This window comes from Macrobrachium nipponense, chromosome 17, assembly GCF_015104395.2.
Source record: "Macrobrachium nipponense isolate FS-2020 chromosome 17, ASM1510439v2, whole genome shotgun sequence".
Taxonomy (NCBI): Eukaryota; Metazoa; Arthropoda; class Malacostraca; order Decapoda; family Palaemonidae; genus Macrobrachium; species Macrobrachium nipponense.
The window spans coordinates 4,393,508-4,417,189 of NC_087210.1; the positions used below are offsets into that span (position 1 = coordinate 4,393,508).

General features: G+C 37.2%; 1 protein-coding gene, 1 long non-coding RNA gene and 1 other non-coding gene across 3 annotated transcripts in view; all 3 read right to left on the bottom strand.

Moving 5' to 3' along the window:
• Nucleotides 1-914: 914 nt before the first annotated feature.
• LOC135196133 (uncharacterized) lies at nt 915-13,814 on the bottom strand. The gene is made up of 5 exons (XM_064222664.1): nt 13,145-13,814; nt 11,506-11,839; nt 9,797-9,984; nt 9,165-9,215; nt 915-3,506 (listed from the first exon to the last, which is right to left on the bottom strand). The coding sequence occupies exons 2-5, from the start codon at nt 11,681-11,683 to the stop codon at nt 3,426-3,428; spliced, it is 498 nt and encodes a 165-aa protein (XP_064078734.1). The 5' UTR covers nt 11,684-11,839; nt 13,145-13,814; the 3' UTR covers nt 915-3,425.
• A 2,119-nt stretch (nt 13,815-15,933) lies between these two features.
• Nucleotides 15,934-16,005, bottom strand: Trnae-cuc (transfer RNA glutamic acid (anticodon CUC)). The gene has a single exon. It is a non-coding gene; the product is annotated as a tRNA-Glu (tRNA).
• A 2,212-nt stretch (nt 16,006-18,217) lies between these two features.
• LOC135195996 (uncharacterized) overlaps nt 18,218-23,682 on the bottom strand; it is a 50,489-nt gene continuing 45,024 nt past the window's right edge. Inside the window, exon 3 of the long non-coding RNA XR_010310257.1 lies at nt 18,218-18,285. This is a non-coding gene — a long non-coding RNA (uncharacterized LOC135195996). The remainder of the gene's footprint in view (nt 18,286-23,682) is intronic.

Here is a 23,682-nt window from a genome sequence, read left to right on the forward strand (position 1 = left end):
CTTTTTAGCATCAACCGTTACAACTGAATATTGACAATGTTACAGTTACCTGTTATTGTTTTTGATCGAACTGGCTATATGTCAACACGGGCTCTCGCCAATGTGGCCGGTAAAAGTTATTTATAATAATCTGAACGCGGCTGAAAAGCATCATCACCAAGAAAGAAACAGCGCGGGTGAAAATGCCCGCCTTGCGGCTGGCTACCTTTGACGCACGTGTGAATGTCATTAAGCAGCAGTGGACCGCGCATGCGCATGATCACAAACTGATAACTGATTATAGCTTGTATCAGGAGATCGAGAACGTCAACCTCGATGGAATGCTGTCGCTCACGGAATGAGATCTTCTTAACTAGCCGGGTTAAAGGAGGAGCTCTCAAGGCCAGGACCCTACTTATGACATACACTTACAACACTTGCAGTCAATGACACTTTACAACTCTCGGCTCATCTCGCACTTGGACGTGCAGTGAGGTGGGTGAGAGAGAGAGAGAGAGAGAGAGAGAAGAGAGAGAGAGGATTTACCTAATGGATTATGCAACATATGTGGCCATGTCTTCATCAATAAATTTTAATCTAGCATGAATTAACGCCTATAAAAAAACACTAAGATACCCTTGAGATAATACATATTACCTTACATATAATAATAATTATTGCATCTTGCAGCCACTTCTCAGATCCCTACAACATCAGTCAAACTGAACTTGACAGACACAAGATGGCTGAATTTAATAAAAAATCATTAGAGAAACTATTCTCATGAGAAAGATTGGACTGTACTCTTTACTCTTTATAGCTTGACTGTCTGATGACTGAAACGGTCATACTTTTGCACTGAGAGAATATGATATATTGGAGCCATATATTATATATTATATATATACTTATATATATATAATATAAGAACACACATACATGTAAATATGCACTTTATACATATAAACGACATCACCTTTTAATTCATGTGCTAATTTGGTTCACAAAAAGCCAAAATAAACACCTTCGTCATCGCCCACTAATTTTTCCAACCTTGCAACAGCCCAAGAACATCTATTATATTTCGAAAGCCAACCGAGTGCTTTAAAAAATACAAAAATAATAGGAGATATGGTAGACTTTTATACTTGTACAAAACAGACAATAGCATACAAACGTAACAAGGGTTATTCTTGTGTTTCAGAACTTTATTATATTTATTCTTTATAAAATGGACGGATAACTCCAGGACGGATAAAGGAATTTCTTTTGAACTTTGAAGTGAAAAACGGATGATCATCACAGTAGTGATAATAAAATAATAGTGGTTTCGCAAAATGTCACGAGATGAAAGCACATTCGTGAAGTGGACTTCATCGTTAAATCAAGTCAATTTAAAAAAGCCAAAGAAAATACACCGTTTTTCAGGTGACCAATAAAATTAAAAGTGCAGTGGATAAACTGTGCAAATTATTAAGATAGATTTTAGATATGTACAAAATGCAGATGTCGATTGGCACGAGGTAGGGACATTACACACAAAAACAAGTTTAAGCATACGCTCTGTACTAATAGTTTTTCAGAACGACCTAAAATAAAGAGCACTTCGGAACTTATAGAATTATCAATAACTGCCGAATTTTATATCTTAATGTCAATACTTCTTCTAGCATACTACAAGGCATGAAATAATACTGGAATTGTTCAGATGTTATGAATATCGAAGAGTTTTTCAAAACGTGGATTTATTATATCTATATTATCAAAACACCTGAATGATTACTGTTCATTGTCCTTTTGTACCTTATTGTATGAACACATAACGTAATTACGATCAACAACATAAAAACCTATACGTAATCTGTGTGTGTGATCTTATACAAATAACCAGGTGGACGTCTTCCTTATAATTAATCTCACAATAACACCTGCTTCATTCTCATAATCACATTAATATTAAAAAATTCAAATACAAAATCTTAACACATTCTAGATTTCCCTTTGTATTGTATCACTTAAAAGTAAGTTTGTCAAGTATAAAAGAAAATTCAATCAGACACACTTGTTATATATAAGTGCATGAAATGCCTTGTATCCGCAAAATGAAAATATGTGAATATTGGTGCTATATGAATCATATCAATCGATCTTTGAATAAGCATCAATCTCTATTTATCATCACATGTTCATCTGCAGAAAAAGAAAACTACTAACGGTAATAACAATACACATTCGTTAAGGTGACAAGTTTCCACTTCTTAAACTTTCAGGCATTACTTTGCCATTAGTAAACAGATTATGTTGAATCTAAAACCTCTTCCTGTAATTGCTGCAGGTTATGACAACTTCGAAAACGAAAAGGTGCAGTAACTTTTCCTGTCAAACTAGACAGGACGCAGTTCCTGTCCACTGTTTCTTTTCTCCATCGATCTGAGGTCTGCACAAATCTCGCCCGAACAAAATCAGATATTCTTCGTTTCATATATTTCCAAGTTGAGAATGGGGGAAAAGTTCCCCACAGTAAATGACTCTTTCCTCTAGAAGAGTATAACAACACCTATGTACACAAATGCTTAGTGATAAAGCTTTTCATACTGAGGGTAAAGCCCAAATTAATTCAGATTCATCAGTCATTCCATTCACTTTAGTTTGAGGAGGCAAAACATCTTCAATGCTTATAATTCAGAATAAGTCATCATTCTTTTCGGTTTTGGGTTTTCGAAAACTTCCATTACCCCTGAACTGAGATTTCTTTGTTATATTCAATGAATTGGACAAAAACAAATTCCCTTTCAGGAACCTGTACTTGATAACAAGTCTAATATCATATTAATCAAAATATTCCTGGTCTTGAATCCTCAAACTAGGTCACGACGGATGAAAAAAAAAGGACGAATTTGACCTCCCTCACAAATTCATCTCCACTTGAGATTCCCCTACTTTCCTAGACTTAGAACTTACACACTATATAGTAGATTACATCAACCGTGCATTTGATGTCTAGGCCAGTCTCTTACGACGCTCTGATTGGCTGATGATAAGCCAATCGCAGGGCTGGAAACTCTCACGCTCTCGAGTGAGTTCAGATAATCAGGATGTACGTTCCACCTCTCCTGAGGGATACGTTACAAAGACGTATCCCTCAGAAGTGAAACATAAATCCTGCCTATGTGAACTCTCTCGAGAGACTGTGAGAGTTTCCAGTCCAGTGACTGGCTGGCTTATCAGCAGCCAATCAGGAGAGTCGTAAGGGACATCAGATGCACGATTGATGTGAATCTAATATAGTACTTTTGGTTGAAAAGATACTCCGCGAATCTCAGCCGTAAAATAACTTAACGCTACCATTTACACTACGTTGGCTTTTGTGAAACTTGGAAGAAAGGCTGAGAGAAGGGAGAGAGAATCCTTGAAGCTCGGAGACCCTTCGATGTTTCCGTAGCTTTTCAGAAGAGCTGGACGATGTTCGGGGCTTGGCTACTCTTGATGTGGTCGTACTGGGTTTTGACGCATCTGTGCATGTAGACCTGGAAGAGAGGAGGATGTGGTCAAGAGCGGATAATGTACTGTTAAATAATTACAGACGTTCTTGTGTTATACTGTAAAATAGACGCAGGCAGTATGAAAAGCAACACTACATTTATAAAATCCAATTAAAAGCAAAGTTGAATTCAAACATGAAAGGGCAACAGGACTTAGTATTCTGTAAAGCTACTCTGTAAAATGAGGCAAATTCTACCTTTGAGGGAGCTGAGAACAAAAATGCTTAAAAGTATAGTTTTCTTTTTTACAGAAATTGAATCAAAATGTGAAGAAAACAGGCAGGAACCTATCATAATAAGGTAAGATTATTTTTGCCATCTCTGGAGATCAATATCATATCGAGTACAGCGAAACATGAGTCTATAATCATCGATTAATTGATTGAAGAAATTTAGGTTGTCAGGCAAAACGCTGGGGCACATTCCACCATCCTGAGCTTTTAAGCCTTAGATCAGTGAAAAGAGGGGAGCGGAGTGTGGTTGGACAACAATATAAAGAGATCATAGATAAATATTTTTATGTTTCCTAGACACAAATTCCTTATTGACACTCCCGTGTCTGACTCTTAATCCTGGCCTCTGCAGACCAGACATGTGTTCCAAGGAGGGCGCTGGGGAAAGTGCTCTCCCACTGAGAACCAAAAGGGTTCATGGGAAACAAAAGCAAGATTATTTTTTAAGTTTCGCTCCACTTTCTCTCGAAATGGGAACCTCTAGTTAATTTTAACATTGTCATAACGCTACTTAAGAGGGAGAGACAATTAACTGGTCTCTCAATGTTCAGTTCATCTAACTGAAGGGGTCATTTCTTCATTGAGAAATGTATAAGTTAATCAAATGCTACTCCAAATGGGCTACGCAACTCCAATCTGCATTTCGGCTTATGTACACGTATCAAAGTGTTCAAGATTCAAGAACTGACGTCCAGAAGGAGTTTAACTGAGACCTGCAACAACTGGCTTTGTTGAGGAAGTCTATGAAATTATGAGTGACAGCCTGAAATAATCACCATATTATTATTATTATCATTATGAAGATGACCCCTATTCATATGGAACAAGCTCACCACAGGGACCAACCATATTATTATTATTATGAAAATGACCCTCATTCATATGGAACAAGCTCAACACAGGAGCCACTGACTTGGAATCCAAGCTTCCAAAGAATATTGAGGTGTTCATTCGAAGTATAACAGAAGATAATTGAGAATTCCAGAAAGAAGAGATCAGTTATTAGAGAAATAACTGGCTTCTGCATCAACCTGCATTATGAACTCCAGCAACAGGATGATGTATTTGAAAATGTTTTTATTTTCTCTCTGAATAAGTATAGGACCTGGGGATTGCCTTGTCAACAACTAGCCTCTGGTTAAGAATCCACGCCCACTCGTCTCACGGGGACATAATATGAACACAAATCCTCAGAGTAATTCCGTTGAGAGGGGCTTCCTTTTAGGAAATGAAGGCGCCTTCAAAAGGCTTCACAAAGCTAAGGTTAGGACCCCTTTCCTGGACTTAACTGCCAGCTTGAAGTTATGGAACAGGTTCTTCAGGCAAACAAGACATGCGAGGTCCAGTATTTTAAAGGTACTGCTGTTAGATGGAGCACACTTACTCCAGCACGGGCTCTTGTCAGTGAAAGTGCAATTCTATTCCAGGAGTCATGCCTTCTGTAATCTTCCTGGATCGATTATGACCAGTGAAATTCCAAAGAATGAAACGGAAATCTTTACATAAATAAGGAATGGTTCCAGATAATATAAAAAAAAGCAATTAGGTGTCATACTTATTCTTTAGCTCTTTAACGGACAAATTAGGGATACATCCACGGGCTGATTCACACTGAGAATTGCTAACCAGTAGCACGACCATCTCCTACCACATACATGCACTTTTCCACTTCCTGGATGCTAACACACACAATTAATATATTTTCTTATATGTTAACCGAAGGGGAATTTTTTGTTGATAATTTCGTCCTCCCGTGGATTCGAACCAGCGGACGGACAGAGGAGAAGAATTTCCCTTCGGTTAATATATATGAAAATATATTAATTCCGGGGTAGAGCGAATTGGATATTAAGGGACAATTGTAGTTTAATGCATTACATATATATATATATATATATATATATATATATATATATATATATATATATATATATCTGTGCCTTTGATCACAAGGTTGCAAACAACGAGCGAGGGAAACGTCAAGCTGACATGAATAACATATCAGGAAATGAGAACAATTCCATGATAGATAAAAATTGCAGAGATTCATTAAGGAGGAAAATATTGGCATCTGAAATATGCCCCCACAAAATTTCCGGAGACCCACGAATGTCAATTCTCTATTTTTTTCCCGGCTTCTCCTCCCCCACCCTTTACTCCCTCGCCCCTCCCCCTCTTACTGAAACCAAACCCACACCCCATCCCCAACTCCCCCAGGGGATGCAATAAGATTAAGAAACGCAGCAGCGAGCATTATATGTCTGAAGAGACGCGCGCCATCCGGCCGAAGACGACAGATGGTGGCGTTAGTCAGCATTCGATCATTCAATTGCAAACTGGCGACGACCTTCACCTCCATTCTTCTTAGACGATGTTGCTTTTTCTGTTGATGCTTCAGTTGCTGCTTCTGTTGCTGTTTCAGATGTTGCTTCAGTTGCTGCTGCTTCTGTTGTTGCTGTTTCTCTTACTTCTTCAGTTGCTGCTTCTGTTGCTGTTGTTTCTCTTGCTGTTGTTTCCGTTGCTACCTCAGTTGCTGCTTTAATTACTATTGTTTCTGTTGCTTCACTTGCTACTGCTTCTGTTGCTGCTTCAATTACTGCTGCTTCTGTTGCTGTTTCAGTTGCTGCTCTTTCTGTTGCTTCAGTTGTTGCTGCTTCAGTTGCTGCTCTTTCTGTTGCTTCAGTTGTTGCTGCTTCAGCTGCTGCTGTTTCCGTTTCTGCTGCTTCTGTTGCTGTTTCAGTTGCTGCTCTTTCTGTTGCTTCAGTTGCTAACTCGGTTGCTGCTGCTTTAATTACCGCTGCTTCAGTTGCTACTGCGTCTGTTGCTGTTTCAATTGCTGCTGCTTCAGTTGCTGTTACAACTACTGCTTCAGTTGCTGTTTCAATTATTGCTGCTTCAGTTGCTGTTTCAATTATTGTTGCTTCAGTTGCTGTTTCAATTACTGCTGCTTCTGTTGTTAAGACACCTTAGTTCAGTTGTTTGATTTCTAACTCCTATTTTTCAACCACGATCTGCTTCTGGTACCAAATGATCAGATAAAATCCTAAAAAAACTTTCGTAAATGGAAATATTATATTATTTCAGAAGCTGAAACCTATTCACACTGAACAAGCACACCAAAGGGGCCACTAACTTGAAATTCAATCTTCTGAAGAAAGTTGATTTCAACCTCTCTCCGCTAAATATCCCCCAACACTGCAGCAGTGACTGATCACGATACAGAGCCAGTGATTTTTTTCATCACCTGAGAGAGGCGCCAACCAGCGACATCCGAGCGGCATTCCACGACACTAACCACTATACCAGCCGGCCAGCAAATTGGAAGTAGTATTTAGTATTTGTCCTAGTTATTAGCAGTAGCCTTTCATAGAAAGAAACTTCAGAAAGAAAAGAAATATCTAATAATCCTTCAGAAGAAAGTTAACGTAAGCCAGGACTTACACATCATACCTAGTTACGGGAACTTGACATAATCCTAAATATATATAGAATATAGAATTTAGACCAAAGGCCAAACACTGGTACCTATGAGGTCGTTCAACGCTGAAACGGAAATTGACAGTAAAAGGTTTGAAAGGTTTAACAGGAGGAAAACCTCAAAGCAATTTCACTATGAATCAATTGTTTGGACAGGGTGGAAAGTAAGATAGAAGATAAAGAATATGAACGGAGGTAGAGTATAGAAAACGAAAGGGGTTGCAGGTGGGGCCCAAAGGCACGCTGCCTACAGTGCGCCGCGTGAGGTGCACTGAGGACAATCCTAAATATACAAAATATACAAAAGTTACAGCCTGGAAATGAGTAAAATTCGTCAGAACCTGATGTTATAAAAAGAAAAAAAAAAAAAAAAAAAAAAAAAAAACTTCGATAAACGATAGAAACTTCTTCAGAAACTAAGAGAACTGGTTCAATATGGCTTCGTCCGACTGGCGTCACGGCGATAAAGGTCATAGCCGCCGAGGAAGGAGGGAAAAGTTTGCGGGGGAAAGAACCTGAGTGAAAGTTAATATGGTGAAAGATAGGAAAAATTACTTACAAAAATAAATTTAAAAAATCAGCGAGAGAGAGAGAGAGAGAGAGAGATAATTAGCATAGAAAAGGAAAGAAGAATATTATATATATATATATATATATATATATTATATAATATATATATATATATATAGCATTGAAAAGAAATCAAATTTACCCCAGCAAGAAAAATAAAATAAGAAAGAGAAAGAGAGAGAGAGAGAGAGAGAGAGAGAGAGGAACTAGGTACAAAAAAAAGAAAAATGATTCAGCAAGAATAAATGAAAACAGACCGCTGTCACAAGAGAGAGAGAGAGAGAGAGAGTAGCATTGTGGTATTCTTAAAAAAAAAAAAAAAAAAGTTAGTGGAATACATAATTAAGCGCCTGATTGTTCATACACACTTATCACTCAATGTGGAATCAACGATCTTTCGCTGTGTAACGCCACTTCCTCATATCCATCAATCAAAGAGTCAATGAGTCGTCTACTGCTGTAAAACGAGAGGCCAAAGGCCAAGCGCTGGGACCTGAGAGGTCATTCAGCGCAAAAAAAAGGGAAACTTACAGTTCGTACGAAGGCTTGAAAGGTGTAAAAGGAGGAAACACTAGGAAACAATTGTTAGAGAGGGTGGAAAGTCAGATGGAAGAAAGAGAATATGAAGGGAGGTACAGTCAAAGGAACGAAAGGGGTTGCAGCTAGGGGCCGAAAGAAAGCTGCAAAGACCCTCAACTAAGGCCTACGTGGTGCACTGAGAGCACTAACACCTACGGAGACTGTAAAATGAGAGGGAGGGGAGGAAACAATCTTTGTCACTACAAAGCTTTAGATCCAAATGCAAGAATACCATACGAAGCAATTCTTATGCCCGTAAGGGCATCTGATACCCAGAAAGTGAGACGAATTCAAGAAGTGAAGAATTCAGTGTGGTTATCACAATTACATACATATCTGGCCAAGAGTGACCCTATATATATAAATATATATATAGTACGTATATATATATATATATATATATATATATATATATCATGAAAACATGCAAGTGATTTTGTTCATTAACGGGGCACAAATATAATATATATATATATATATATATATATATATATATATATATATGTGTGTGTGTGTGTGTGTGTGTGTGTGTGTTGCATACATACATACATATATATATATATATATATATATATATATATATATATATATATATAATAGTATGGCTTCTGCACAGGGCGGTAAAAGTTATGGCAAAATGGAAAACTGGAAGCATACAGCCTGAGACTCGCTGAAGTTGTTAACAAAACATTCAAACATTAGTACAAAAGCTGAAGATACTACTAGACTGAACTTAAAAAGTACCAGTAAATGTTATATAAATAATTAAAAAAAAAAAACTTACGTGAGCTGCTGCGAACAGTAGGTAGATGCAAGTCCACAGAACCGAGAGAAGCTGGAAAACAAAAAATGAGAATGAGTAACATCGTACTTAAAGGATACCATAAATAAGTATAGGTTCGCATATATACGTTCCGAGAGTCTAAACCAGTTTGCATCGTATCAGTCAACCAGCCACAAGTTGAAAGGATTTTAGTTAGCTATTTCTTGTTCCTCACAAGTTCCACTGTCACTGTTTTCCTGATACACAGGCAGTTATGGAATGGAATACGCTATCCCTTCAAACAAGCTTACACACCCTCAGGTATATGTCATCATGGAATGGAGTGGAATATCAAATTTAGGACAACGGCCAAGCGCTGGGACCTAACAGGTCATTCAGCGCCGAAAGGGAAATTGAGACAATTGTTAGGAGAGGTTGAGGAAAGTAAGATGAAAGATAATACGTCATGAGGTGCAGATTATACGTCGTGAGGTGCAGTAAAAGGAATGAATGAATGAGGCTGCAGCTAAAGAATCTTAAGCAATTCCTATAACACACATGCACCGCGTGAGGTATACTGATAGACGTTGCTATGATATGTCCCCCTACGGAACGCTTTTACGAACTCTGAAAAGCAACACTCGTAGACTCACGTAGTGGTAGTAGGACGCCTGCAGCCACAGGGCGAAAGCGATGATCATGAGGGTGTAGATCATATTCTGGGTGAGCCAGGGCAGGATGAGGCCCCTGTGGTCTTTGATGATGCCCCTCACCATCAGCCCAGCGAAGGTGATGTACAGGAGGTAGAAAAAGATCATGAAGCCGCCCGCGCTCCTCATGGCTTGGTTGACGCGGGAAAAGAGTGGAGGAGAGGTGTTTGGTTATTTTGGGTGGTAATCTGATGCTCACGGGGCAAAATGCGTGATTTGGGATCACGAGGCAGACTAAAAATATCTTGTTATTTGGAAATAATGAGTATTCTGTCTAATATAGGTATAGTGGTGATATATTCAGTTTAGTTACAATAGTTCACATGATCGACTCAATGCATTGAGAAATCTCTATAGGACTAGCGAAGGATCGATTTTTCTTTTCTTAAGATTCTAACAAATAATAATAGTATTTCTATGTTTTTGCATAGTATCCATATATATATATATATATATGTATATATATATATATATATATATATATATATATAATATATATATATATATGAATAATTATCACATCGAACCGTGATCCATTTTATATATCAATTCAAGCTACAAATGTCCTTTAATATCTAAATTCACTTTACCTCCCAAATGATATATTTTCATATATGTACCGAAGGGGAATTTTTTAATTGATAATAATTTCGTCCCCCCATGGGATCGAACCACCGTCCAAGTGGAACGGGGACGAAATCAGGACAGTCAGTGACGCTATCCAATCAGCCAACAGCGTCTCTGTTGGCTGATTGGATAGCGTCACTGACTGTCCTGATTTCGTCCCCGTCCACTTGGACGGTGGTTCGATCCCATGGGGGGACGAAATTATATCAATTAAAAAATTCCCCTTCGGTACATATATGAAAATATATCATTTGGAGGTAAAGTGAATTTAGATATTAAAGGACATTTGTAGCTTGAATTGATATATATATATATATATATATATATATATATATATATATATATATATATAATCCTATCCTTGATAAGTAACAACGCCAAAGCTACATTTAACTTATATGTACCACAACATTCAAACTCCTTATCCAGTACTAAAACCTTGTATATTCATGTTAACAAAACCAAACGTTAACTATATTCAACTCTAGATGCTATCAAACCTAATCACAATTTTTATTGTTGTATTAAGTTCTCCTCTGAGAAGCATTTTAATAAATCACAAATAAAAATGCTATTGCAATTAAGAGGTATTTTTACCATGCTATTCAATTGACTTCTCAAGTAAATGTATTATGGTGGATTCAATTAGCATAATTGCAAGAATGATTTAGCATCGTAGACTGAGAAATGTCCTTTATCCTTATGACTTTATACCAAAATGTACTTTATCCTTGTGACTTTATAGCAATCATTTACAAAACTACATCTCATATTCAAAGAATAGAGACAAGTTCGAACAATATTTAAAAAGCAAACAACAATAAAGAAGATTACGACTTTCGAGAGACTGCATTTCGTTTGAAGAAATGTGTTAAAAAATGTACGATAGTATTTAGCAGTTCACTAAGTTTCAGGTTGACTACGTCATGAAGTACTAGACTAAATATCCTGAAAGTGGGAGAGGCGTTCAGTACCTGGAACGAACAGAATGCATCCACACCCATCCCTCCGCCACACACACTTACTGGTATCGACGTCCGTTTCGAAAAGCGGCAAGAAAAACTGGGAAGACTCTCCTCCGGCGAGACACTGGCAGATGTAGATGATGGAGAAGGCGCTGAAGAAGGTGGTGGTGGCAGCGCAGGCCTTGCTGCCTGCCCGCAGGTCGTCGTAGTAGTACCAGGGCGACCAGCAGCCCTTCATGGTGGCGGTAGGAGTGTTGGAAGTTCGACGGCTAAAGAGAACTTCTTGGAAGGGGATGGGAGGGAGGAGGGAGACGGGGTGGAGGAATAGTGGGAGGAGACAGAGAGAGAGGAAGTGGATGGATAGGTGACTCAGAGGAGGTTCTCTGTAGCTTTGCTGGAATGAGAACAAGTAACGGTAAATAATCAGAATATTATTATTATTATTATTATTATTATTATTATTATTATCATCATCATTATTATTCAAAAGATGGAACCCATACAAATGGAACAAGCCTCACAGGTGCCAAAGACTTGAAATTCAAGCTTCCAAAGAATATTACGGTGTTCCTTCGAAAGAATTATCAGAAGTAATAGGAAATACAGAAAGAAGAGATCAGTCATTTGAAACGAAAATATGAATTCATAGAAGATAATCATATTGCTCTTACCAAAAACTAAAGATAAGCATTCATGAAACGTATCATAATGAAAAATATTTTATAATAAATACGCCATGAAATAATACCTGCAAAAACCAATTTCAAGTCAACGCTTCAAATATTAGATATAAATACAGTAATTACTCGGAATTCTGAGCAGTAATTTAAAATATAATGGGCCTCAAAAACAAATGAAATAGTCAAAATGAATATCAAATTGTATAATTACCCTGCAAGTAAACTGAAATCTGACAAATGCATTAATACAGTTATAATATTCTACTAATTCCCGGTTTCTATGGGCTACAAATACAAAATAATGTAATTCTGTTACAAAGAAGACTAGAAGCTAAATTTCCGATTTAATTTTAAACAAAGCAAATAAATAAATAAAAACTACCTGATAAACTAATGCATAGGAATATTTAAAGGTCAAAGTCCCTCATTACTAAGGAAGATTTATGCTATATTTATTTTGAAAAGATGATTCAACAGTATCAGAACAACACATACATGCATACTAGTACATACATACATACACACACTATATATATATATATATATATATATATATATATATATATATATATATATATATATATTCTGAAATTAAAGGACTCATGATACAAAATTAACCAAAGAACCAATATATTTCTGTTGACAATACTTCAAACTTGTCTCTGGTAGATGAAGTGGTCTTGCCCAAAATAGAAATAGGACTATGTTCTGTGTGTGTGTGTGTGTGTGTGTGTGTGTGTAAGGACTCGCTTATGTTAATTTCGTTGTTAGATGCCTTTTGATTTCGTTAAACCTTGTAAGACAATAAAACATAAAATATATTTACACCCTCACACATAGTGGGTCTGTGTGTGGATACATACTTTAGGTACCATGGAAACCCAATCAGGATGATACAAAATGTTACATACTACGAGTATCATTTTCGATAACAAGAGTTTAAAAATTCCACCCATGACATCAGAGGACTGAAAGCTGGGCATAGAAGGCATACAGAAGAGGAACCCAAAGCTACATACCAATGACGGTGCCCCGTTGAAGCCTAGCCGATCACAACATCCTCCTGGAAGTCGAAACTGCTGAGGTAATATCCTTCTAGAAACGTCAACGTTGACTGTCTTGGATACACCCTATGGATACACTCCGCTTCTCACTTCACCCATCCGGTGTGTGTGTGTCCACCCCAACTCTGAAATCCTCTGTCCTCCACGAAAACACACCACACAGGACCCCACCCAACTTGTGCCTTCGCAGGATACAATACACCGTTCCTTCCAGGACGCCGGGAAGGTGACGCCGCCCCCAACACGTAACCTTATTCACTCGTTGGAAAATGTCCTTTTGTTTAAAGGACACCTAACACATACAGGCATAAGTCACTGTTTTTGTACCAGCTTGGAGTAGCCACATCCACCGTGTGTTGTTCAACCTCTACCTGTAAGCTGGGGTTGGGGGGTTGTTTGAACCACGCTATCCCTCCACCGTTGAGAACCAACCTCCATCCAACATCCTCGCCGAGTTGCTGTTTCGAATTCACTATTCCGTTATCTCTAACCGTCTCTTTGACGCAGCGACAATGGATTTACTTTTAAAAAGTCAAGAACAGGATTGTCTTTCATATAGTACAACGAAATAAGTCGAGCTTCCGTTTCTAGTAATAGTGAAAAATAGCTGAAAGTATTCCGGACATGGCATACGGACGTTGCCTGAGGAATTTATTTACCTGGGGTAGTTGTCAGCTCCGCTACCAGATGGCTCTCGAATTCGTCACACCTGTAGAGCGCTGCGTATGAAACTGTGCTTTCAGGAGTTGAAGAACGTTATAGCCTGTATGTCCAATATGTGCTGTGCTTGGAAGTTGCTTAATGAACTTACTCGCAGCTTTGCAATGAAGCATAATGGGAAAACGAACATTTTTATAGATCTGCATTACAAACACCTACACATATATTAGTGTGTGATTGTGTGCTTTTTACTTTTGTAAATTCTTAATTCACACCCGATAGCCTACATTTCTCTCTTGTTACTTCATACACCAGTAATTCTTTTCCAGCACACTGACACACACACACACACACACACACACACACACACACACACATATACATATATATATATAGATATATATATATATATATATATATACATACATATATAATATATATATATATATATATATATATATATATATATATATATATATATATATATATCGTGATGTTAAGCCAGCCACCGTGATTTCTATCTCTTCAGATACGGTTTTGGAGCGGCAAATCTATTTTGACAATTGTAAAAGCCTTAAGATACTCATTTTAAAGAAATATACAGACACACACACACACACACACACACACACACATATATATATATATATATATATATATATATATATATATATATATATGTGTGTGTGTGTGTGTGTGTGTGTGTGTGTGTGTGTGTTAAATTACACATTACTTTATTTTTACACAATGGGAACTTATGTTTTATATTATTAGTGTGGAAATTTTGTTTTTCATATTAGGAAGTAAGATATTGCACTCATTAGCATCTGGTGTGCACACACATGTATATATAAATATATGTGTATGTATACTCTTGACAATTATCGTAACATTTGTAACCAACTATCTTTGTCTCTAGCTTCAAATTAAAACAGAAAACTACTTGTCTTTATCGACCTAAAAGTTCTCGTGTCTTCAAAAATACTGTCAGTAAACGGAAAGACTTTTGAAATGTGAAATTGAACAAACAAGTCTTTAAATCATAAGAAAAAAAAATACGTAGGTCCGTTGTAATGTATATAATAGATGACTGCGCATGCTCTCCAGAAGATGAAACTGAGTAAGTACTTCTTGGCTGAGTACAGATCACGAGCATATGAGTAAACATGAGTAATGTGAGACTTAGTCGTAATTCTACAACTTGCTTGCAGATGCACGTATGCAGAGCTTAAACATGTTTTAATATTTACATAAAGTCTGCGAGGAACACTTAAGAACAAGGTATCGGCCAAGAATGTGATGCCTTCTTTCTCTCTCTCTCTCTCTCTCTCAAGGTCGCTGCGATCCGTGACGTCACATTCACCGCACCTCAGCCAAGCTTTGAGTTGCTACCGTTATCCTAGACCTAGACCTATCGATTAAAGGCTGAATAAATAACCGTTCTCTGTTTTCTTTTCATATTGCAAAAGCTATACATTTAACAGTTCCAAATAAGAAATAATGAAAGCACTGCTGGACACACGCATGAAGTTCTGCTTTGAGTTGCTACCGTTGTCCTAGACCTAGACCTATCGATTAAAGGCTGAATAATTAACTGTTCTGTTCTGTTTTCATATTGCAAAAGCTATGTATTTATCTATTCCAAATAGGAATGATTAAAGCACTATTGGATACACGCATGAAGTTATGGTTCTGTTTACTTTCATGGAATAGGACGATACTGAAGGTAACAAATTTATATCTTTTTTCCTTTTACCGGAAGGAAAGATAAAGTTTCTTAACATGTTCAGTGATGGTTTTGGCGCTTCCTGACTAGAGGTCTATTTTCTTAAAGACCATAACTTTTTGCATATATTTTTTGTATCGAAGTATTTATAAAAATATATGGAAATGGTGGCTGATATATATATATATATAGAGAGAGAGAGAAGAGAGAAAGAGAGAAACGTTTACACTCACACATTATATACATAAATAAATATAAGAGCCCATGCATTAGACATCTGCCATGATTAAGTTAAGGCATAGTAAAAGTGGCCATTTTGCATTATTATGTGTATAGCTGATACTGATTTTAAAACTACTTCCCGTGCCGGGAATCGAACCCGGGCCTCGCGGGTGAGAGCCGCGTATCCTAGCCACTAGACCACACGGGATATATTCATATTGATTAAGTATAGCAACTAAAATTTGCTTAGGTATTATTGAGTATTCAATAGGTTACTTGAAGGCTTTATATAATAATATTGCAAATAAATGGGGCTTCATCGCGAAGGCTATAAATATAAATGACGGTATCTTAGCGAAGACATTCTGTAGGTAAGTTTTTACTAAACTGCGCGAAGGAAAGAAACAAAAATTAATTTCGTCTGTCAGCAAAAATATGTCTCCTCAAATAGGATTATTTTCTTTCGAGGAAAAGAGACGTGTCATTGGCATAAATATAACAACTAGGCCGAGGCTTAAACCCGAGCAAAGTCGTCTACAGGGTCGCGATAACTTCTTGTCATACCCCTGAGAGACCTCGCTATCATCAGCACCATCAACTTTCTTAAATGGAAGCTTCTTCCTTCTAACAATTCTACCATATCGTCCGTCACTCCTGCAGCTTTCGGGTTGCACCTTTGACTCGTATCTGCTAATCCACCAACACACTGAACAGTACTTATGAGTCTATTCAATGTATCTTTATGCTCATCTGATGTTAATACCCTTTACTCTATCCGTAATTCATTTCTAATAACCATTCAGCAGTAACTATCTCATGGAGACTTTGCTGTTTATCCCTATAAAGCATGAAACTTTCAGTTGCCACTAGGCCTAACTTCCTTCCTTTTCTCCGTGGTACTACGAAAGGTTGAGACTTTCCTACAGTTAGCAGCGTTGACACGTCTCCCATCTTGCCAAAGGAGGTATTCAATCCTAATCCAAAAAGGTACATTTTCAGGATTAACCTCCTTGAGGCTAAGGTTAATCCGGAGACCAGCTATTTGCTTTTATTCACAGTGACTTCGTTTTTAAAGTAATATATGCCATGTGTATGTATGCTTAAGTTTAACGTATTTACTTAAATATATATATATATATATATATATATATATAATATATATATATGCATGTATATTAGGTATATATATGTACACACACACATTTATACTCACACATGCAAAATTTAATTGGGGTTTATATATATTATATATATAATGTATATATGTGTGTATATATAGCCCTAATTAAATTTTGCATCAAGCAACTCGAAAAATGTATAGGAAGGCACAAGTAGTATAATGTTTTGATCTCCGAGTTTTGCTTTTGTACCGACGAATGGAGGGAGGTGACAGACAATCGAAACAATCCTCTTATTACTGTGACCAAATCTACCAAATTGTCACCCTTTTTCCTGAAAAGTTTAAACGAGTTCAAGAAAATATGGCAGCAGTGCTAATAATCCTCGAGTCTCAACCGTTCAGTGCTACCGGTAAATTTCAATTTTTTTTTTAAGACTTACCGGTCAATCATCCAAATTTCACAGCGGAATCTTATGCTAAAAGCGTTTTAGTTAAGCCCATAATTACTATTTAAATTGTGCGTGAACTGGTTTAATTTGTCCGAGCTTTCTTGTACAGAATCGTGGTTGCAAAAGTGCTTTTAGGCTTACTAGTTGTATTTCAAGTTTAATAGGCGGGTGATTCTATAGTCGAAGCTAAAAAGGCTTCGATTAACTCTGGCATTCTCAAAGCGTGACAATTAAATTCCGCAGTCTCATGTGTGTGTGTGTGTGTGTGTGTGTGTGTGTGTGTATGTATATATATATATATATATATATATGATATATATATATATATATATATATATATATACACATTTTTTTGGCACAGTTCGCCACCAGTCAAGAAACTTAGGAAATACAAAGGTTGATGGTAGTCTGATTTTTAAAAGTTGGGCTTGAGACGAACTGCATAATTTTATCAGAAAATTCAAATTAATATCTTATATAATGTAAAAGACAAAAGACCAATAAATTCTCTCTTTAAAATCTCAGCAGTATCGTAGTGGAATTATGCATTAAGCTCTGTACTTTAATAGATACCACAACCGTTTTCCTATGTAGCATATCGTCTAAAAATAAACTGGTATGTACCAGTTATTTCTTTGCGTTCTGAGGTCTTGCTTTTAAGAGCAATTAGGTTCAGAATCGAAAGCAATTATGAAAACGGTCTCTCTCTCTCTCTCTCTCTCTCTCTCTATACGTATATATATATATATATATATATATATACATATATATATATATATATATATATTATAACGAGTTTTTAGGACCAAAATGACACTCGTTTAAACAAATTAAACAAACAGGCAATTACCCTTACCTCGTTCGCTGATCGTCGTTCTGGCGTGAGCGAGCTAAAAATGCAAACTGGGCTAATGAATCCCTGTAGATACAAAAATATACTTTTTATTTCCCAAATTAGCTAACATTAAATGGCACAAAATGAATACATTAAGTGGAATTAAAAGAATAAAGTCTGACCCCCCCAAAAAACTGTAAACTGTCATTTTCCTCTCCTGAACCAGGTTTAAGTAAACACCCCCTAAAATCTCACTGTCTGATTAACTACGCCATTAAAATGGCCATTAAAGTCTTTAGAGAACCCATTCTCTTATATGGTGCCATGAACCCATCTGAAATAAAGAGACATATTTATTACACCATTCCACATGTAAAAGTTAATTAAAATGAATGTGTACGGACTGCACTTCTCTTTCTCTTTTCACTTCAAAGGGTAACTTTTCCAAAGTCTCGTATTACTCTACCTTGTGATGGGCGTTCTCAAACCTACCCCAGGTGTGTTCTGTACAATGACACAAGCAATCAAAGAGTGTCCTCCCATCTTTACATCACCTGTAAGTGTATCCAACACCCCCTGTCACCGAACTGTAGATTCAACGTCTTCCGATGAAGGAACCGTAAAAACCACCTCGTTGTCAAGGAAGTAGCCTGTGACTTCCATGCAAGTGCGTCTTGCACCCGCCTCGTAGAAAATTGTAGACTCCTGATTTGTCCCAGAACATATCCTGAGACGATCCACCAGCGACATCTCGTCCATTGCAAAGGCGATCCATAACATTGTCGCTCGTGTGTAGATTCGACCTCTGGTATTGTAGAACCATCGTCACCATCACATGAAGTTGGGAATTCTCTAAAGTCATCGTGTCCATATTTGAAAAGTCTACATGATCATAGAATAACTAAAGTCTTGCTTTACCACACAAATCTGTCATTAACTAACATACCCAATCTCAGTCAATCATTAAAAATTCCTCACCAAAACAAAATATGATCTTTATACCCACTGAATCCTCACAAGTAATCTTAGATCTGACAAATATACTCTCAAAACCCCCATAACGTCTATACAGCAAAACCCTTGTATTGTTTATATAGTTAACCTCCATCAAATATAATGCCGAATACCCCTTCTATCTGACACATATATCCCGATAAATTCTACCTCCTGTCTATAATAGAAATGCTATGTAAAGCTTAACCCCGATTACAAATATCCCTTGTAGGAAAAAAAAATAATAATTGAACTTTTCCCACTACAAAATGTACATGGAGAGAGAAAAAAACATATATATAATCCAGCGCTTTTCCACATAAATGCAGTATGTATCATTACGGAATTTGCTGCCGCAACATATCCTATCCACCAGAATTGACCCCTTACACTCATCCCCATGGAATGTCATAATTGACATCCCTAAAAACAGTGCAAATCTGTGAGTCTAGTCAGACTTGCAACCTCAGAAATCGTTATTCTTCAAATGGCCCAAAAATTCTTTACCGATACTATATAACCATATTCCACAAAATTATCCCTAGGACATCCACAAAGGTACCCAAAAAATTGTCCTCGAAAACATAAACCATTTACTGATACTACCACAAGTATATAAAACCACATAACCACCTAGTCGGGATATAAACCACAGAAAACCACAATTCAACCATTATCTACCACCAAATATAACCACTGGTGAATATAAAAATACAACCTCTTCATAGGGACCCATAAAACCAAAAGGACCACAATATCCCCTTCTCGGCTCGTAAAACCACAGATCACCGCCAAAAATTATAACCACAAAAAAAAAAAAAAATCCACTGCCAAAGATTATAGCCACAAAAAAAAAAAAAAAATTCAACCCTAAAAATTCACACCCAAAAAGCCGCAAAAATTGAAACCCAATAAACCCATACACACAGGAACCACCATAGGCTTGTCATAATATTTCTCAGCTTAACAGAAATTTGCCATAGTACTTTTCAACCCGATTTTCCACGTGAAATAATTACCACTGGTTTTTATGCCAAATCGCCGCAGTTTGAGCATAATAAGAAAAATAGTAGAAGAAATGAAAGAAAGACAAACATTAAAAAATTAAACTGACTAAACACATTTCACCATCAACTTGCGAAACAAGAAAAAAAATTGCAACTGCGCAACATGATATTAGTTACCACAACCAACTCTTTTCAGTTTTGACATATGGGTTAATTTCGACCGACCTGTTTTTTCCTCTAAGACTACAAATCTGTTTCCAGTCTTTTCCTCAACGACTCTAAAAGGACCCTCAAATTTCGGACCCAATTTGTAATTTAGTTCATTTCTCACGTTGATTTTCAGAAATACCTTGTCTCCCACATTGATTTTAGGACCAGATGTTCTGCTATTACTTCTTTCTACCATTTCTCGGGTTGTGGCCTCGAGATTACGGCTGGGACAAGCATGTCTCTCTCTCGCTGTAGATATTTATGCTTCAATTGTATCTTCCCCATGATGAGGTATGGTTAACAGATCGAATGTGTCTCATGCTGGGCAACCAAACAAAGCTTCAAATGGAGACATTTTAATGGAATCACTAACCATAGTGTTAATATTATGTCTAACAACATCAATATATCTATCCCAGTTTTTATCATTACCACCTAGTCTTCCTGAGAGCTTCGAGCACTTTCCTGTTTGATCGTTCACACAACACATTAGCTTCAGGTCTGTATGGAATAATTGTTACTTTCTGTATCCCCATGACTTCCACCAAACATTCTAAAGTTTTGTTTACAAATTCTCTGCCATTGTCGGTCAATAAAACCTCGGGTGAGCCATATCTGCAAATGATACCATTGAAAAATGCTACAGCTACTTCTTCAGCTGTTTTATGCTTACGCGGAAAAATTTCTACTATCCTCGTAAGTTCATCTATTATTACTAACAAGTACTTATTCGCATATCTAGAATCACAAAAATTTCCTAGGATTTTCATTCTCTGAAAATGTCTACTTGGTATTGGATATGACCCTAATTTGCAGGAAGTTATCCTTACAGGTTTGCAAGCATTGCATACTGTACAGTTTTTCACAAAATTTTCCACATCTCTCCCCATGTTTTTCCAAATATATTTAGCACGCACCTCATTATACGTTTTTTCTATCCCCAAGTGTGGACTACCGAACCTGCAATGTACTATATCCAAAATCACTGGAATTAGGACTATCGGAATTACGATCTGTGTCGTGTCTCCTTTACTTTCACTAGTTCTCAATTTATATTTAATTTTCCTGACCAACAGATTACCTTCTAACTCTAAAACTGAAAAGGGTAACTTATAACGTTTCCTGACTAATTCCCCTCTAAGAAACGCTTTTGCGTCTGCCAAAATTTCATCTTCATCCTGCCTTTGCTCTATGAGACCCATATCCCATTGTATAGAATTGCTAGTGACTAGCGCAACTTGAAATCCTTCTGTGTCATAAAAACTTCTACTAAGGGCGTCCGCTACTACATTTAATTTGCCTTCTATATATTTGAGCTTTGCATCGAAGTCTCTGATAGTTAGAAGCAATCGAGGTGACAAATCGGGCTTATTAAAAAGTTCCAATAATGGCTTGTGGTCTGTAAGGACTTCTACTTTATTCCCCATCAGTAGCATCTTAAAATGAACAAAACTTGATACCATTGCAAAGGCTTCTTTATCTATGGTAACCATTGATCTTTCATTGGTGCCCTTTGTCCTAAACTTCCTGCTATAAAAGGGTATAGGAATGAATTTCCCATCAAACTTTTGCATAAGGCAAGCACCTATACCCTCCTGACTGGCATCAGTCACTAATATGAATGGTTTGCTGAAATCTGGACATTTCAGAACTGGGGGATTCATTAACGTGTCCTTAAGTTTTTAAAGACTCTCACTCTAGGGTTTCCCCCATTGAAATTGAACGTCTTTCCGCAATATATCTGTTAGGGGAGTTGCTATGTTAGAAACCCCTTTCACAAACCTACGAAAGAAACTGGCAATACCTAGGAATGACTTTATTTCTTTCTTTGATCTCGGGTTGTGAAAATTCGCTATTGCTTTGACTTTATCTTCATTTACTCTAACCCTTTCCTTGGATATGACATGGCCCAAATATGTGATTTGCTTTTTCAAGAATGAACACTTAGCTAGCTTAATTTTCAACCCTGCTGTTGTGACTAATATGTCATCCATATATAAAAAAATTTTTTACCCAATAACTCGTGCAAAACTGTGTTCACCAACCTGGTAAAAGTCATCGGACTGCCCGATAAACCAAACGGCATCCGCGTAAATTCATAGGGTCCCTTGGGCACTGAAAAAGCTGTATATTCCTTACTACTCTCACTAAAGGGACCTGCAGAAAACCCTGCGCTAAATCAATTGAGCTATAAATATTATGTCCCCCGATTTCTACAAAAAGATCTGGTATGCATGCGACTGGATAACGGTCAGGGATTGTTTTTTCATTTAAACGTCTAAAATTGATGCATACACGGACAGAACCGTCCTTCTTAGGCACTGCTAACAGAGGAAAGTTGTATGGAGACACACTAGGCCTAATGATTCCTTCTTCTTCCCATTTATTGACCTCTTTCTCTACCTGTTCTCTGATTTTGAAAGGTATGCGGTATACAGGAATATAAATAGGTTTTGTGCCATTCTCTAAGTTTACCTTAAGTTCTAACACATTAGTCAATCCCAGTTTTATCACCTTGTAAGGCTACTGTATCACCAAAATCTGCCAAGAGCTCTCTTACCGTTCAACATGCTCACTATAATCCACATTAGCTAAATGTTCTCTAAATATTTGCTTCCTTGATTGCATTTCTGCCTCTAAAAACTCAGATTTCCCTTCTACAATAGCCACTGAACCACTGTCATTACTCAAATCTTGCAGATCTACCACATATGTATTCCTTTGGTATTTCCTAACTGTATCATTACAGTTCAGTAATTCTATCCATGTAACACCAGTGTTTGATACACTGTTCACTGATGCCGTGCTAATAATCCCTCTTAGTTTCTCACTATCCCAATTACGCACACATCCGCGGGCTTTCTCACTTCCCTCAACTTGACTTTTACCATAGTCTTTGAACCTGGCATTCAAACAACATCCTCTGATAAAACACATTTATATTTGTGGTTAGTACCTCCCTGCTCCACGATCCCATAAATATCACCACCAGTGGTTCTCACTACATCCACCCCATTGTTAGTATCAGTAATATCAATATTAGTATCAGTAACAACACCCACAATGCCATTGTCACATCCACCAAAATTGTTACCACCGTGGCCTCCAATATCTCGTTTAACATCACTGCAGTTATTCCCCGTATCATCAGTGTGGGTTTTGATATTACCACTCCCCATATCCCCAGTATCATCACCATTAGCACTGTCAAATGCACCCCCTTTCAATAATCTCCATATCAGTTCCAACACTGCCCCTTTTATAGCCAAAA